At 38.6% G+C, this 19,097-nt stretch overlaps 1 protein-coding gene across 2 annotated transcripts; it reads right to left on the reverse strand.

The window, feature by feature from the left end:
• Nucleotides 1-401: 401 nt before the first annotated feature.
• On the reverse strand, nucleotides 402-19,090 carry SUPT7L (SPT7 like, STAGA complex subunit gamma). Of its 2 annotated transcripts, none has more exons than XM_007435638.3 (5): nucleotides 18,927-19,090; nucleotides 14,868-15,526; nucleotides 12,044-12,368; nucleotides 8,526-8,763; nucleotides 402-4,166 (listed from the first exon to the last, which is right to left on the reverse strand). In XM_007435638.3, the coding sequence occupies exons 2-5, from the start codon at nucleotides 15,278-15,280 to the stop codon at nucleotides 3,901-3,903; spliced, it is 1,242 nt and encodes a 413-aa protein (XP_007435700.1). In that variant the 5' UTR covers nucleotides 15,281-15,526; nucleotides 18,927-19,090; the 3' UTR covers nucleotides 402-3,900. The 2 variants fall into 2 exon arrangements, with proteins under 2 accessions (XP_007435700.1, XP_088001688.1); XM_088145562.1 differs by lacking the exon at nucleotides 18,927-19,090 and adding an exon at nucleotides 18,667-18,807.
• Nucleotides 19,091-19,097: the final 7 nt, after the last annotated feature.

Raw genomic sequence — 19,097 nt, forward strand, 5'->3', positions numbered from 1 at the left:
ACAGCCATCAGTTTCAGGAGTTTTAAATTGGACTCCTGAACTGAGCCTAAACTCTCTGTTTTGATGATTTGAGGATCTTGTACATAATATTTTATGAAATCTCGTGTCTTATTCACCTGGGTGCTGCAATCTGATCCAGAAGAATTCTTTTTTAGATTCTTAACAGCTATCTATAAGGGCAGCTACTGTAGACTTATGATGTTAAATAAGACAAGTTCAGTTCTTAACAGAATCCCCCATGACTTGTTAAATCAGGCTTGAAAATGTCACTTTTGCTTATGATGAATGCCAGTGAAAATGTATGGAACATTGCAAGGAATTTAAAAGCTTCCATATGCATAAAAACATAAAAACAACAAAAAGCATACAAATATCAGAAGAGGCACTTAGCAGAGAGGGAAGGAGATTTTATTTTACTATTATTTGAAAACAATACACATGTAGGTTGATGCATTTCTTACTTCTATTCATAAAAAGTCTCATGGGAAAGAAAATTATTTCCGCATTATACTTCAGCTACGTTGTGGGAGCAACAGAGGTTGAAATTTCTACTATATGTAAATGTGAATGAAATATTTAGGTTTGGCTTAGTTTTATTTACTATTTATTTGAACAATTTAAATAACCACCTATCTCACCAAGGTAACCCTAGTGGCATACAAAGATTGAAACCAAAAAAGCCTAAGTCACAAAATCAATATTAAAAAAAAAAAACTATATTGTATCATGCACTTGGGATCAAAGAACCATACCACTTCAATCACTAAGATAATTACAAAGCACTCATCCAATGGAGCTCACAGAGTCCCGGCCTAAATGCCTGTGGGAACATCCAGACCTTTAAAGCCTTGTCAAAGAGCCACTGGGTCAGGGCCATTTGGATCTCCTGGAGAATGCTGTTCCACAGGACAGGCATAGCAACAGAGAAGCCATGACTCCTAGGTCCCCCCAAGATGACTTTGTCTAATAGATAGGACTTGGAGCATGCCAACTCTGCCAGTTCTGGCAGCGGAGACAAGCAGTCCTGCAAGTAACCTGGCCCTGCACCAAGTAGGGCTGTATAGGTGATAACCAGTGCCTTGAATTGCATCCAGAAGGCTGCTGGGATCCAGTGCAGCTTGTGGAGCAGAGGTGTTACATGGGCATATCGGGAAATGCCCAGAACTGTCTGTACTGTTGCATTCTGGACCACCTGCAGCTTCCAAAAGTTCTTCAAGGGCACTCCATGTAAAGCACATTACTATAGTCCAAACGGGAGGGTGATCCAGAAATTGGCACACATGTTGAACCTGTGAAACAGGTTAAGATTAGGGTTGCAAAGCATTTGTGATATGTGGTATAAGAAAACAATGCACATAGAATGGTACTAATCCACAGTGTGGTTTGATTGTTTCTGGCCTACCATACCATGAAGCCACCTATCAAGGCTTGTTAGCCATTGTTTATGACAAGGGTGGGCAACTTTTTTTAACCAGAGGCTGCTTGTTCCTTATTTTCAGCCTCTGAGGGTCATGGGAGCAAGAAGCATGGCAACGAATAGGATATCGTCGAAGTGGATACAGCTGACATTTTCTGCTCTTTATTTTTAGGAATTTGGGAGTTTACAGAAAACAGGTGCCCTGAAATCCCAGAAGCTTAGTGGACCTATTTTACTGGTTAAACTGTTTTTAAACAGGAGAAAATATTTCCATTAAAGATCACCATTTTGCCTCTGAATTTTTGTGGCATCTGAAGGGGGTCTAGGAGCGGCAAAAATGGATTTAGCTTATTGCAAGAATCTAGACAATTATGGTTTATTCAATGAACCATAGTAAACAAAATTGTGGTTTAATATGTGATAAAAACCCAGTCACTGGTGATTTAAACTACTTGAACCATCATTCCTCCTCTTACAGGAGGAACAATTGTAATTCTGTGAGCAAAAGATAGCAATAATTAAAAGAATCCTCAGCACTTTTGTAACCTACAGCTTCAACCATTTTTTAAAGATATTTACTGTATTTAAGGCAGTATAAAACCAATCTGTACTTCTAGAGTAGATAGCAAAAATCCCCGATAAGAGTATCTGCCAGGTTATATTTCGAGTCTTAGACCATTGTGAATTTTGATACCATTCAATAACCACAGCATTGACTGTCTATTCTCGCAGAGTTGTGTAGGAAGTAATAGATAAGAGTTTAATCCAGCCATTATCACCAACTTTGAAAAAGAAAGGTAGATTTATTGCAGGTTAAGAGTTCTAAAAACTTCCAAGAAGATAATTTCAGCATGAAATTTTCATGACCTCCCCCCCCATCCTATTCCTGGAACATACATTCAGCCTGTCTTTGCTTGTTCTGAAAAGCTGCTTTCTAAAAAGTTCCAAAGAACTCAAAAGAAATCGTATAGAAATCATAAAAATATAATTTCAAAATGTATTTTTTTAACCTAAAGATTTCAAAAGTCTTTGCTTGCAGTATCTCCAGTAAATATTAATTCTTTTTATTACGTCAAAGTTCTTACATAATTAGGAAGCATGTTTGCCACGTTTCAAGCCAGTTTTTAAGTAAGCACTTTTTAAGATATCAGTAGTTAAGTGACAGCCTACACAAATTCATTAAGACCATTTTCTGGTACAATAAAAAGGATTTTGGAAACCTCAAAACACAGGAAATCAAGCAAAAGATTATCAAAAAAGGAGAAAATATTCATTTATTATTAAAAAAAAAACTATGTCCAAGAGCAGCTAACAAACAAATAAATCAACATTTAAAAATATATATCATACAAACCCTCCCCAGATTAATAAAGTATTCACCTAGATTTAGCATTCTGCATTAACAGTAAAAACAAAAACTTATAAAGGCATAGTACATTGTGATATAATAAATGAACTAAGAGCACAGTTCTGAAGATGTTTTGCCTTTCAAAGCTCACTCTCAGCAATGTTCAAATTAGGCTCAATACTATTTTCAGAGTGCAATCTAACTGGTATAAAAAAATTAAGAGATCAGTCATAACAGATTTGCATGCAGAGCTGGATGAATTCTCCACATAAATTGGCCTTCCAGACTAGCATAAGGAAAATGAAATTATGCTTACTTAAAAAAAAAAAAAACTTTCTTTAGTTCATAAAACTTGTTTGATGCACCAATCATAGACCTTGGATACGTCACAACAATCTGTGTACTATACAACAAAATATTAAAATATTAAAAACATAAAATAATATATAAACCATAAAAGCATACATAAGATTTACCAGTTCCAAATTTCTATTACCTTGATATATGTTGAGTTGGTTTGTTACAAGGAAAAGCAGATATCAGCCATGATTTTGACCAAAAACCAAGAGTAATAGTAATTATACTGGAACAAAAATTCTATATTAAAAATCTGTTCTTCAAAATATAAATTCATAGTCAAAAACAAAGTGTCATATGTAACAAAAGGTGAAATGGAATTTACAGGATTCTATTACAACTTCATACAGTTCTCATACCTCTTCCACATTTTCCATCTTTCAAGTTAAAGATACAGTCAACCATTTAATGCAGAAATACAAAATTATAGTCATTTATGCAAGTTGTACCACCATTTAGGCTATTTAAAATCTAACTAGTTGGAAACTACACTGGCTCACAAGATAGATTTCATGTGGGATCACAGTTGACTGATTGATGTCACTCTTGTCTTTTTTCACCAAAAGTCACTCAAACATCTTTTTCTGCCAAAGTAATGTTACCTCTGTGTATGGTGTTTGCTCCACTATAAGCTATCTAAACATTCAGGTAGTGGGAAGTACTACAGGTAGAATGGTAATCACAGCATGCAAAATCCATCAACTCAGAGCTTATTTTCTTGATCACAGGCCTAATTTTGCTGAATTAGTTCACACTCTCAGTGCCTCCCAGCCATAATTCACATCTTCTTCATTTTCTTCTTGCTGCGTTGGTTGAAGACTGGTGAAGAGCCTATCAAACTATCAGGGGAATGAGAACCATAACTGCTTTCAGAACCATTTGGGCTCTGTGGCATCCCAGCTTCACTCATGCCTGACATTGGCTCTTCAAATACATCACCGCCCAGGACTCCATGGTGCCCATGAACATTGCCCTCCTCATTCTCTTGTGGTTCCATTTTTACTGGGGCCAAGTTCCAAAGAGGGGAAGTGTTCACCTCACCACCTGTGAGAGAGAGAGAGAGTGGGACAGGGGGAAGGAGGAAGGAAGGACTTTTTCATCAATCAGCAAAAGATACAAAACTGTAACTCATAAATATGAGAGCTGGGAGAGAAGCACTGCAACTAATGAACTGGTTAAATGACTAAAGAACACATTAAAAACAGAGAAGAGTCATGCAAATACTGTTAATGTTTTTAGCATCTCTTACACAGCAAGAAAACTTTTACTTTCAATGAATTCTGAAGAGAGAGTAAACCAACAGCATGAGTAACTCATCATGAAGCAATGGACTAGATTAAATACTCTGATACTACTGAAGATGGGGAAATAAAATAAGAAGATGACACCACAGAACCCACTTAACATTCCTAAAACACATGCACACTTTGTGTCATTTTAATATACTATATAAAGGTACCCAAAGAGTGCACTGCAGAGGACTATTTGCAATTTAACTAAGGCCATCTAATAAAAACAAAGACTACCAAGGAAAAAAAAAACCTACATTCTTAATAATCACTAATCTACTATTGGATAATTACATTTAATATACTGCCAACACATTAACCTCAAACAGAAATCTATTCACATCAAGCAATGAGTGTTTTGTTCCCAAATGATCTAGGCATCGCTTGGGTGCATCATTTCCCTCACATTTTCAAGGCATTGTAGAAAACTCAATGTTGACTCTTAGCAACCACACAGACAGATTCTCTCCATGATGATCTGTTCCTAACCTGGTCTTCCAAACTCAAACCCTTACAGCTGCAAAAGTATAGGCACCTCAGGTCAAACTGTATGTTTCAATGCATCTCTAAGGAAACAGAAGATGACACAACCTCTACATCACAAAATGTAGAACATAACATCTTTCTGCATATTTTAATGCATGCTTAATATTTATGTGCAGATGCCTAGACTGAAAATAAAAAAAACTGAGACTATAATTGGTGCAGAAGTTTGGAGACCCTTTCAGTTAGTACTTTGTAATAACTCCTTTGACACGGAAAACAGCCAGTTAAACGTCTTTCTATTCTTGCTTTTGGAATGTTTCACCATTGTTCCTTGCTTATGCTGGTCTATGACCGTAATAAAGATTTTATTTGATTGTTCCTTGGAGAACAATGAACTCTTCTAGTACAAAATTATTCTTACATCTTGTATGCATTACATGTTTGAGATTACCTCCACATTTCAAAAATTCAAGTCTGGGGATTGTGAAGGCCATTCCAAAAACTTTGTTTTCTTTCCAGTAAATACTTCATGACTGATCAGGAGCCATGTTTCAAATTACTGTCTTGGTAAAATATCCAACTTCTTTTCAGCTTCTGTTTCTGGATGATACTTCCCCAATCTGTCCTTCAGGTCTTACAACGTGCACCCATTGCCACTGTAATTGAGTCCCTTCACTTTGCCTTTGGTTATCCTCTTCTTCCCTTTCCCAGTATTACAGACTTCTCCAGAAAGCTAGGTCTTCACATAACGAGTCCATAATGTGTCATTGAAATTATTTTCTAGAATATGCTGATATTTAGTTGAATCCATTCTTCCTTTCACTCACATAATGCTATCTGTGTTACTGGCTGCCATACAACCGCAAAGCATGATAGAGCAACTCCTGGCTTAACAGTTGGCAAACTATTCTTTTCTTTAAATGTTTCATCCTTTTTTTCCCTCCAAATGCATCTTGTGTATGTGGCTGAACAGTTCAACTTCTGCTTCAGCAATGCATTTTGTTCTATAATATTTGAGACTTATTCAAGACTTTCTTTTGCATACTTCACTCAATGACTTTTGTAATCAGGTTGGAGAAAAGTTTTCTTCTGAAAATTCCCCTGCAGATCACTGTTGTATGAGCAGTGCTATAGGGTGAACCTGTGGGCAACAACTCTAGTACCAACTAACATTTTCAGTGGATTATCTACAGTGATCTTTGGGTTCTGTTTTGTAGATTTGTCTGGTTTGGGGCCGTTCTAACAGAGATTTTTCTTGGCCTTCAAAATTGTGCCTTGACTTCAATGTTCCATTTCAATTCAATTTCTTAACAGTGTTTCTCATAGTTCAGTTAGCAAGAAGCATTTAGACATTTTATACCCTTTCCCTGCTTTATAAAAGAGAATTGTCTTCATTTTCAAATACTCAGAAACAGAGGTAACCATAGGGAAGGAGGTGGGGTGACAAGGACATCAAGATGGTTGCTGCAACCATGTTTTTAATGTGTGTTGCAAAATGTAAAAAGGGTGGGGCTTAGATTGCAGGGTCATGCCTTAGCAATTTGACTGGTTTTTAACCACCATTCCCCATGGACGGCCCTGCTCACAGGGCTGCTTAGAAGAGTCCAGAACTGCTGAAAGTACTGAGAATGGCAATCACAAGCTTAGCAGAGTCTGAGTAGTTGCTCACTTGTGGAATTATCTTCAATTAGTAATTATAGGCTTAACAAGTGAATCACCTTTAGAAGTGATTATAAGTAACTTACAAATAACTTCACAGGAAAAAAAAGTACTTGATGAACTGGAAAGGTGTCCAAAAGTCTGCCATAGTCAGTGTTGTCTTATTTTGAATCTGTAAGCAACTACATATAAATAGCAAGCATGCATTCAAATTTGCAGAAAAACATTAAGTTTAACTTCATACTATGTAGGAGTGGTGTCAACTTTTGTTCATTTAGGAATTCACTAAAAAATAAAATTTGATTAGAACTTTTGTGTGCAACTGTATCATTGCATTTAAATGCAAGTGATTCTCCAAGAAACATCAGTGGAACTCGACTGAGAATCTTATTAGAAACCTGAGTATACCAACATTTGATTTGGCAAAGTATATTTTAGACCTTCCTGACTGCAGAAATAAGCATGCAAAACGGTTGGAAAGTACTGAAAGGTGTAAACAAAGCCATTTTTTGATTAGCAATGGTTTGCTGAATGCATTACAATTGATTGGATTCATCCAGCACATTAAGCCATAAACTATGGTTTACAAACCCTAACAACTGTGTTCACATCATACACAAAGCCAAAACCAAATAAATCACATTAGTATCTGTGTTAAGGCAGCCTAGGCAGTTATTTTAAAGTGTGTTGTTTGTAAGTACAAGCAGTGGACAGATGGCATGTATTCTGAGATTGTTAGCCAGCAAGCATTAAAAAGCAAATCACAACTCCTTAGGGCTTAAAAAAATTATAAAGAATGTAGTGTTTTGTTAACATCCAATTTCCAAGCTAACTTTATCTAATGCTAGAAATTTAATTCGGCTAGAAATGAATTTAACATTTTAAGGGCCGTTCACAAATGACATCATTAGCAATTTCCTTCAACCAAGCTGTAGCCCTTTTTTCCTAGCTGCTTTAATTAGAAAAGCGATTACTGACTTTGTCCTCTAACCTTGCCTTTGCCCTCTAAAAAATAAATAACATTTCAAGGCTTAGGAGACAAGCTAGTGTGACAAATGATAAAACTGCTACATTCATATCCCAGTATCTCCCTTCTACCAACACCACAATACAGGCACAACCTTTCAGCTAGAACTGGGGAACCCAGAGGTACCAGAGACACCTGGGGTTTTTTTTTGTTTTTTTTAATACTGAAAAAAATTGAAAGCTGAAATGCTACAGAGGAAAGCACTGGCTTCTACTATGTTTATTTTTCAAAATGCATCTGGGCCTCATATTGGTCCCATTAACTTTCTTAAAAGATAAAATTAAGGAGTGCCTGCAGCCTAGAGCTTTGTTTGGAAGTCTCCCCGCTTGTTCATGAAAAGTACAAAGTTAAGCAGGAATAGTAAGGAGGATCCTGCAGGATGGCAAAGTAGAGATGGTGACAGCTAGCGCAAGAAGACTGATGCTTTATAACTAGTAATGTTGCCATTGCGGCCATTTTATGAAAGTGCCCACACGTTTTCAAATATGGGCATCATTCTGATAGCTGACCCCAACTTAGAGCAAATGAAATGAAAAGAGCCACATTTTCCGAATAAAAATCTATTTCCACACACTGGAAATACATATCTGTGAAGAAGCAGTGTTGTCAGGCCTTCTCCATTGCAGACCCCGCCCCCCTTCCTCTGGAATAGCATCTTCCTTGACATTAAACTGACACTATCCTGTTGTGGTTTAGGAAACTCATTAAGACATGGCTGTCCCATAAGGCCTTTGAGAATGATGTGACTGAGCCTCTCCTACAGTAAGAGTTATTCTGTTTTGTACAGATTATTGCTCCTTGGTACAGTATGATAGGTGAGGGTTTTTTTTCCCATTGTGCGTATTGTTTTTCTCTTTTTATTTTAACTAGGAACATAACTTATAATTAGTTAAGACTGAGGCAGTGCATAAGCCCAAGTAAAATAAATAAAATAATATGTACCAGAGGTTTGCGGAGAGGCCTCAGTTTCCAAGTTGGATGAAAAGCGTTCACTCTGAGCTCCAAGGACTCCAACAGGCAACGACTGGTCTCCAGATGCCAGATCCCCCTCCAGCTCCTCACTCATGGGAAATGTGATGTCACTAACAGGTTCTTCCTTGATTTTCACAGGTTTCAAATCTTCTGCTGCCTTCTCAGGGTTTACCAACTTTTCATACTCCTCAGAGAGTTGCTTGCTAACCTGTTAATAAGCCATGAAGTAAAGAAAGAAAGCCTGATTTGTAATAAAGTGTTAGGTGCATGAAGGTACAACACAGCCACTGCCTTCAGGACAAATTCACCCTCATTTTCTTCTGCATGACCCAGCCTCCATCTCCTTTTGTGCCTGATTTGCTTGGATCTTATAAACTAGAGAAGCAACAGTTTTGTTAACACACCACACTAAGCCATAATGTTTCTTTGGGACTATATGTGTTCATGGGAATTTAGCCATTGTGATGTATAAACCATGGTTCATGATCAACCAATTCCAGTTTATCAATTCTTGGTTAAGGAAAACAGGTTTAACACAATGTACAAACCAGATCATTGTGTCTTGATGCAATTAATCCCTGGCTCATGGACTGCACAAAGCCAACAGTTCTGGTAGGTGTAATGCATATTTCACCTTTCACTGAATTGTCAGAACAAATTAAATAAGATCTGTAGTTATTTTTAAATTGTATTTATTAATCTTTTTTCCAAAAAGTAACTGAATACAGTCTCAATAGCTAACCAAGTCACAGCCCCGAGTGCTCCTACCACCACTGGAACCACTTTGGCCTTTACTTTGCACATCCTCTCTGGTTCCTCCAAAAATATTTCTATGTCAATTCCACTGAATGGCTATTTTACTTTTTAAAAACCTTCCAACTCCAAACAAGACAACAAAAGTCCCAAAATTTCAGCCTTGCTCTTCTAGTAATGTCACCATGCCATTGCCACACCACCTGCAGCCTTTGAAGGTCAAACAATTCATTTTTAAAAGTGCATCTCCTGGCTTTGAAAAGGTTGCCTACCTTGGCTGATGATTCTGTTTGCTTTGTAATATGAAGATCCTGCAAACCATTCAGGTAGCACATCAGGATCCCATTACTGGAATTACATTTGAGATCCAAATCAGATACTTTTTATTTGATCTGACGTTACCTAAGCAGTATTGGAGGCTCTGCAAAATAGTTCTTTTTTCCACCTCAACTCCCAGTATGTGTAAAAATGCCAAAAGAGAAATCACAGGTCTTGGTGTGGTAAGTTACCAGGTACCTAAATTCCTCCTGTATAATGGAGGTTCTTGAGGGGGGGAGAAAAACAATGCAGGAAAGAACATAGTTGCAGTAGTCCACAATCAGTCATTTGATTATAAACTGCTTATAAGCTGCAGACTGAAGGAAGAATTTCCACTTTGTTTATTTAAAACTTTTATATAGCTGCCCAACTTATCCCAAAGTCTGGGTTGCTCACTTTTTTCATGTATCTACTTGATTTAGCAATCTAGAAAATAACTCCTAAATGCTAGGAAATTCTGAAAGAAGGAATTTTACCAACTCTAGGAAAATCCCAATTTGAAATGAAGGAGGGGAGAAATCCCTCACAAATGCGCCAAATCCCTATGCTGTCCTGAGTAATGAATCATTTTAACTTTGCAATGAGTATGTAGTACTGGAGGATTTCAATGTCTGTATAGAAACTTTTAATGTATATGTAATACACACAATCACACACACACACACACACACACACAAAATCCCCTCTCACCCCTATGGGTGGTATGCGTCTTCCTCAATCTCAGGTCCTCTACCACAGCCCTGGAAGTCTGAGGGTTCTGTGAAGTATCTTAGCTGTTCCTAGCACTGCACTCTTCTGGACAGATTGCTCTGATGTTGTTCCTGGGATCCGCTGGAGTCACAGCCCTGAGTGCTTCTACCACCACTGGGACCATTTTGGCCTCTACTTTCCACTTCCTCTCTGGTTCCTCCTTCAGGCCCTGGTACTTCTCCAGCTTCTCATCCTTCTTCCTGATGTTCTGTCACTTGGCACCACTACATCTATCACCACTACTGTCCTTGTCTACTACCACAATGTCTGGTTGATTGGCCAGTACCTGCCTGTCTGTCTGGATCTGGAAGTCCCACAAGATCTTAGCCCTGTTACTCTCTACAACTTTTTGTGGAATCTCCCATATGGATTTGGGAGGGTCTAGATGTTCCTGTACACAATGCCAGCTATTTGGTTGCATCATTTGGTGTATGCTGTTCCTGCCTGCATCTTACACTCTGCCACTATGTGTTGGACTGTCTCTGAGGCCTCTCTGCACAGTCTGCACCTTGGGTCCTGTTTAGTGTGGTAGACCCCTGCTTCTATGGATCTGGTGCTTAGTGCCTATTCTTGTGCTGCTATGATCAGTGCCTCAGTGCTGTCTTTTAGTCCAGCCCTTTCCAGCCACTGGTAGGATTTCCCAATACCAGCCACCTCAGCTATCTGTCGATAGTACATCCCATGCAGGGTCTTGTCTTGCCATGGACTTCCTCTGCTTGAAACAGCTGGATAGCGTAGTGGTTAGAACACCACCCTTTGATGTGGGAGACCGGGATTCAAATCCTGGTTGGTACCTACCTTACCAGGAGGGGTCCTTAGGCAAAGACTCCCTAATGCTTCACCTGCCTACCTTGAATATGAGAGTGACACAAACCAAGAGAGTCATGCTTGCTCAGACATTGCCCAGATTAACAAGGTCCACACCACATTTTGGGGAACCAGGACAAACCGACAATAAATGGACAATACATTTATAACAAACAATACATGGACGAGACAAGAGAACCTGGAATTGATGGAATGCGCCTACAACAGTAGACCTAATGAGAGGGGATATATGAAACATATGAGGGAACTATGGATGGAAGAAGACCTACATCCACACTGAGAAACAGCTAGTTACCAAATGCTTCAACATTGTGCATGTGTGTATTGTGTCTGTGTGTGTAAATGAGTGTGTATGTATATAAAGTGTGTGTGTGTGTATATAAAATGTAATAGAAAATTTTAATGTCAGCTCTGAGAGCTGCTGTCAGAAGTGGCATGATTTGAACATGCTTCTGCACCTTCCTTCAAGACTGTTTCCAGAGAGCAGCATGGGGGACTTATGCTTAGTCCCATGTCATATAAACTGCAGAATGACACAGAATTCCATGTCTCATGATTATCAATATCTACATAAAGTCACTTGTGGAACATGCACAGGGGAGCAAGGGACAGTAGTATACCAATGTTATTCAGCCTCTTTTTCCATGCCATCTGTAGCGGATGAGACAGTTTAGATACCTGAACAGTATATATGGGAATTGACTAAAAGAGCCCAATAAAATACATGTGAACAAGATGAGATGTTATTGCTGGGGTGTTCAAAGAAGTATGAAGACTGCTTACTGTGAGTGTTATGAGAATCAGTTCATTTGTCTTACTCTGAGCACACCTTTCCTCACCTGTAGCATATAGCTATGATAGTCTTTAATCCGATGTTGCCAGAACTTCTGCAGAGAGAGCACACTGCCAATGCCCACTTCATGGAAGACCTGTTCCATAACATCTGGGAAAGGGGTCTGCCCAAGCCGAGCTTCTCTGTCCACAGCACAACGCAGAAGTTTGGTGAACTTCAAGCAGTATTCATGAGCGATGTCTGTCAGAGTCTCCAGAACACTTTCATGGGCACATTCAAAGCCAGCGTGAGCCAAAATAGTAGCTACAGACTGGTAAAGAAGCTGACGGCAAGAGGTCCAACTCAGCTCTATTACTGGCTCTCCTTTGCCTCTAAAATCAGAGAATGTACAATAACAATGAATATGGAAGACAGAAGGCATGCTAACGTGTTTAGGAACAAACATTTAAAGTATGTCTAACATCCTAGCTAACTTGGCATACCTGGCTTGAAACAAAAAATATGCCTGCATCAAGTAACATGTTTGGTCTGACTTCAGTGTCAGCTTTTTTTGAAGTAAAAATATACAATAAAAAGAATGCTATTCCAAAAAAAATTCAGAGTTAACAGTAAATGTTTGCTTTAAAACATCGTATCTAACTTTTTAAACTTTAACTCAATGCAACATATTCATATTAATTATAACAAAATACAAATTATCTGTGCTGTGCTAAAGCTAAATATTGAATATTTGTACTATTTAATCCAAACTTTTCTAGAGCAAACTCCTTTTAGAAAATTGAAATCAAATATGCTAAACATTTGTAACACTACACTAAATCTATCCTAAACACAGATCAGCCTTAGGATCAGGCTTCAAATTAGGCTGAGATTTGAAGCTGCAAAGTATACATATTTTAAAAAAAAATTCCTTGCAGGATTATTATCTGAAATAACTTGAACATTTTTTATTTTTTAAAAACAGGTTTACTGTCAAAAATACTAGATTAAGATTCTCTAAAATAGACATTCGTGAGACTAACTAGAGAACCTGATAATGAATCTCCATTCTACTAAAGACTAAATTCCTTTTGTTTTTACAAATAATATTCTGGAAAAAAATGTGCTTCTGTTTAAACATACCTACAGATTGAGCAAACAATAAGAAAAGCTTCAGTTCTGTGAACTATAAATATTTGATAAAATATTTGATAAACTAGTAACACAGAGTCAACTGATAAATCTAATTTTCCAGTTCAGTTCTCTGAAGATTGATTAACAAAACTGCAATATGGAATTATAATATGAAAATATAAAGGTGTAACATAAATCCATCCAGCTCAACATAGTGTATATCTGTCCTCCCCAACTTAGTGCCCCCTATATATATTGGACAGATCTCCCTTCACTCTTGGCTGGTATCCTCCAGCACATCTGAAAGGCATCAGATTCAAGCAAACTGGGGAAGTATCTCTAGGATTTCAAATGTTTTTTTTTTCCCCCAGTCATACCAAGGCTGCACTTGAGGCCTTTTCTGTGCAATACATATGTTCTATCAGAGTTAGTATTTATCATACTGCAGACACCTCTGGATAATAAAATGTTGGCATCTCCCTATTCTTTTCTGGCTGAGAGAGAGGTTATATACTTCTGAACTATCACAAGTCTGTTAAGCTAGATAAACCAAACATGGCTTAGTGTTAGTGACATTTCAGACATTACAAAATGGGTCATTTTCTGTTTTGATCACTTAAAAACGATAGCCCTCTGTCCATTAAACATTCTCCGAGGAAGTGATAAGAAACTCTATCACATAGCAACTATCCAGTGGCCTATTTCCTGTTTAATCAGTGCATGAAGGCGAAGGAATTGGAGCTGATTTGATAGGTGCAGAAAAAGCTGAGGTCCATTCAAATAAAACTACAGGCTGAACCTATTGGCCTTTTCAAAGATAAATGATAGTTTGAAAACAGGTCCAGGAAAGCAAAGATGGATTTCTTACAACTGCTTCTATTTTATAAAATATTACACCGGCTAAGCTGTATTTCTGAGCCATTGAAGTGTAACCAAATTCCATCTCCTGATACAAAATTCCTTCCAGAAAAAACAACGAATGATACTAGTAATTTATAAACAAGATTGACTAGCATCCAGCATTCAAAAATAGAAAAGCTTGTTTTCTACCTTTTCTGATTTTGATCTAGCAGTACTCATTCCTTTCCTAATTACCTTTTCTTTTCTACTTTCTTTGCAACAGAAAGCTGCAGCAGGTGCTACCCTTAACAATTACAGTCAGTGAAAGGCTGGCATTTTCTCTAGTACCAGTACGGTATTCTGAGATTCTGGTAATCTGAGAATACACGTAAAGCTTGCTGTGCTGGTTTAAAAAAGTAAGAGGCAGCAGTTCAAGAGCAGACTGCTACTGAATGTGGGATAGAAGAACACAACACAAGGTGTGACTAATCTATTCCATGCCTAAGATCCCAGGACACTAAGTAGAAATGGAATTCTGGACTGAGATTTGAAATGGCGAGATGTCCCAAATTGCCACGGCTTAGTTCCTGACATTCCATGTTATTAAGGGTAGTTATTTCTGAACAACTGCAAAAGATTAAAGTTAATCATATAAAAAGGTAAAAAGAGTCTTTCCAGGTGATTACAATAAATGTACTATACCCATATAGCAATACTGCCTCCACACCTATAATGCACAAATGGTGCCATACAGTATTTTTGCAGGAGAACCCAGCAGGAGAGCATCTCATGGGGAAAAAATTAAGATAATGAAAATGGAGGTGGAAATGGTATTGAGCATACTGGATTGTAAACATCAGATTAGTGTAGCTCAATCCAAGCATGATGGTCACTAAGCCAAAATTCCCACAACGCACCTGTAAAAATCACTTTCTGGATCACTGTGCCTCAACTGGAATGGCATCTTGGGTATTTTACTATCCAAAGTAAGCAAGTCATCAGGGAGTGGTGGGGACCCAGGACAAGTTGGCAAAGGCTCACTTCCTTCCATCTTGATACCTTCCAGTTGCTGTTGGTTCTGAGTCTGAGCCGTGGCAATGAGGCTGCGCAACCTCCTGTTATGTTGGATCAGCTGGACAGTATGAATGGTGAGGCTACAGGGCTCTGAAGGAATATCAAGCATGGTTGTAGGCTTAGGCTTGTTAGCTGAAGGTTGATGCAATGGAGGATCCTGGACCTCTACAGTACGGAACTCCCGCTGAAGCAAATCAAAGGAGCTGCGGTTGGCCTGACTAGAGGAAACCGGGATCTCACCCCAGTAACGGAGCATCTTTTTTACTGGTTGATTGAATAGTACTAAAAATATTCAGGTAACAAAGTGACTGTCCTATGAAGAAGACTGATTCTGCAGTGTCCTTGTTGAAGATTAATTTTTTGATCTGGCAAATTGTGGGGAGCAGGGAATCCAAAAATGTACTAATGAGTTCTCATTGCAGTTGAAGGGTTCATTAAGTAATGCAGTCTATATGAATTAACTGAACAACATCTTCTTTAAGCAGTAACATTCTCAGTATCCCTAGAGGAAAAAAAGAAATTGGCAAGAAGTTATAGTTCCTGTCTCACAAAAGATCCATGAGTTTATATCAAAGCTAGAGACAAAACCGAGTAACTATTGCCTTTTATATTTTTGAAGGAAGTATAGCCATGGGGTTTTTTGTCTGAGTAATCTTTGATGCAAAAGTTAAAGAAACATCTCACTACTGTATTTAGCAGGAAAAAAAATGTTGATGTTGCTGTTAAAAAAAAGTTCAATATGACCTTCCTCCCCAAAAGAAGAGGGGGCGGTAAAATATAAACACAGAAAAATAAATTCTATATAATAACATGTTTCTCCACCTTGCCAATCCTAAAGTTGCCACTCCAACTAAAACCAATCCTGGAGATTACTTCCTATGTTCATCCTATAAATGTATGCATGTGACACACATGTCTGTACGTATACCTGCAAGAAGTCACTCTCTTATACAAATTATATTAATTGCTGATTAAAATTAACAGTCTATAAAATAAAGCACCTCCCTTATAAAATTAATTCATCCCTCACTGGATATACCAACCATTTTCTCTCACCCAGAGAAACCACTCTTATACAAAGAAACATGAAGGTAATGCACGCACACGCACACACACACAATCTCCTTCCTTCCAGCAGAAACAGCAACGAAGAAGGAAAAGAACAGATGGAGACTGGGCAAGATTAAAGGGCAACCCTATTTCAAGAAGAAAAAGTAACTATAGGTAGTCCTCGAGTTACAACTGCAGTTGGGACCGGGATTGCCATTTCTAAGCAATGTGGTCATAAAGCGCGATGTCACATGACCACATCACTTAGCAACAGCAATCCAGGCAGCCCCAGCTGTTGTCATAACCCAAGACACACAATTTGTTAAGCAGTAAGCAGAGGGAGTCCCAAGTAAGAAGCGCGGGGGGAGGGAGGCCCTGGGAGGCCCAGTGCAGGCCACGCGCAAGTCAGGGGAGGGGGTACTCGGTGCAGCGCAACCTCAGAAAGGCCAGGGAATGAGGGCAGAGGTATATGCGATTCCAGGGAGGCTGGGAAAAGAGGGTCCAGATTGTGTGCAATCGCAGGGAGAATGTGGAAAGAGGGTGCGCAGTATGTGTGTGCATGCGTGCAGTCTTCTCTGTGGCTATTATGTGACTGCCTGTAGTCTATCCATGGAGCTCCTTGCTGCAGAGTCATCTTCAACTTTTGTAGGAATGAAAGAATGACAATGAAGGAAAGTGAATCTAGCACACCAATCCTTACTTTCCCTCTTTTTATGCAAAGCCTTTGTATCCCTGAAGAGACTAGAGTAACTTCAAGAAGCCAAGCAGAAGCCTTTGCATGTCCTGAAGTGCTATTCTTAATTGCACTGTGCAGGATACAGTTTTCAGGAATACATTATATACTTCAGAATGAACAGAACAGAACATGTCTAGCTTTCTAGCTGAAGTTTATTCATGAAGTAAACACATTTTTTTTAAATCCTATCTAGCAAACTATATAAAGTTAAAACTTTGGTTAATGACAGCCAAGGGAATGCTGCCATATAACATAAATATAAATTGCAGCAGGTAGCAGAGGAAACTATTTTAATAACATGTTATACTATTGCCAAGAAAATTACATGGATATCTCCATGAAGCCACCAGCTAAATTGGAAGGAGAGGTAACCTTTTAATATACACCTACCCAAAAGATTTGCAAGTTTATTTTGAACTCATTCATATTTGTCATTTATATTAGATCAGCAAATACGCCCAGGTTACAGACAACCCACAGTTGAGAACAGAGCCTATTGTAGCAAAATGCAAGTTAAATACACAATGATTCGAGTTAAATACACAATGGTTCGAGTTAATTACACAATACAACTTATTGTGTAGTTCCGGCTTATATACTGTTCCGGCTTACATACAGATTCAATTTAAGGACAGACCTTGGGAATGGAACTTGTTCTTAAACCAGGGACTACCTGTAATATAAATCTATTTCTAGCAACAGTAGTTGTGCTCATGATATATAGACAAATAGCTATTCTGCTCATTTTTATTACATATGAGATCTGTAGCTCATTAAATGTGCCCAGACTCACATAAGTTGATGACAAAGCCAGAGTTTGAACTTAAGCTCCCTCATACAGGTTCCATGTTCTATAAATAGGGGGGGGAAAAAACTACTTAACAATGGTGGAAACATTTTGTTGTTGTTGTTCACATTTATCACTGGGTAATAAGCATGTGATTTTTTAAATCTTGATTAACTTCTCCACATATTGTAGATTAAAGCACTTCTTTTCCAGACCAGCTCTAGCTCTTAAGGTTGTCTGAGGTTCTACAGCAGCATTCCCTAATCTGGGATGTACAGGTCCCATAATTCCCAGGAAATATGGAGGATTTCAGATTGATCCAGAGGAGAAGATGCTCTCTTTCTTCACTTACACACTTACTACTTCCTTGCAAATACATGCACAAATGTGTCTAGTTTGTAAGCCTATTCTCCTGAAGAGCTTGGCAGGCTTAAGTTATTCTTCTGGAGTAGTTCTGGTTTTTCCTGTTGGGTCATATCCAGACAGTGGTGCCTAGACTGCACTGCACATTCAGGTACATCACTCAAGTGCTACAGCGATCCATCTCATAGTATCACCCTTAAAGAAGGTGATTAGATCACATCCTCATTGTCCCTAGTGAGTTCTTCTGTGATGAAAACTTTTCATCCTGACTAAAATCTTCAGCAGGTTGATAGTGTAGAGAACAAAGAGGATGGCCTTGATAGAGAAAGGGGAGATCCATTACCAAAGTAATGAAAAGGAAAACACTGCTTAAGTCCAAACAATGAAAGAGGAATGCAGAAACATCTCAGACATCTTCCTAATTCACATAGCATAAGAGAAGGAGGTGGGAAGCCATAATCAGACTTGCAAGATTCTGTTACTATAGCCAATCTTAATAAAAGTAGTTTTAGTCATAATATGGAGTTGTTTTCTTGGTCTGATTTTAGATCGAGTTGATCTGATCTTAGGGCTGACAGATAGGCTAAAAAGTGATTTGACTAAAATGCTATACACACTTTTCTGGGAGTAAAGCCTACTGGGACTGAATAGGCATGGTCAGATTTATAGTGAAGAACTAAGGTTTTATCCACAAACTTTCTCCAACCTGGTGTCCTCCGGTAGCCCATCGTCTCTGTAAACATGGATATTCGTTCGCATCAGATTGGAGAAAAGCTGGTGCACAGGACTTAATCCTGAGAAAAGAAGCTCGCACAGCTGTCTCACACCCGAATTCTCCCCATACTCCTTACGAGTAACCACCATGGTTTGTATTCACTGAATGAGGTTGCAATGGCTTTGAGGTTTCAACCCATATCCCTGACATTAACTTAACCGGAACAACAATGTGCCCTCCCGCGGCCTTACCGTCCAAAGACTGTCAGCACCGCGATGCTCAATAAAACGTCCAGCGGATTCAGGAAGTCCCCACCCTTAGGGATCCCTCAAGGCCAGCTTGGTGACACTTTTTTGGAGATACCAAATAGCACCCAGCGTTTAGCCCTGAGATCACGGCCGCGCCCTCTCTTCCTTCCCCTC

The sequence above is a fragment of the Python bivittatus genome, unplaced genomic scaffold, assembly GCF_059951505.1.
Source record: "Python bivittatus isolate LINGU-HERP-01145 unplaced genomic scaffold, Pbiv_v1 ctg000020_np1212, whole genome shotgun sequence".
In the NCBI taxonomy this organism is placed as follows: domain Eukaryota; kingdom Metazoa; phylum Chordata; class Lepidosauria; order Squamata; family Pythonidae; genus Python; species Python bivittatus.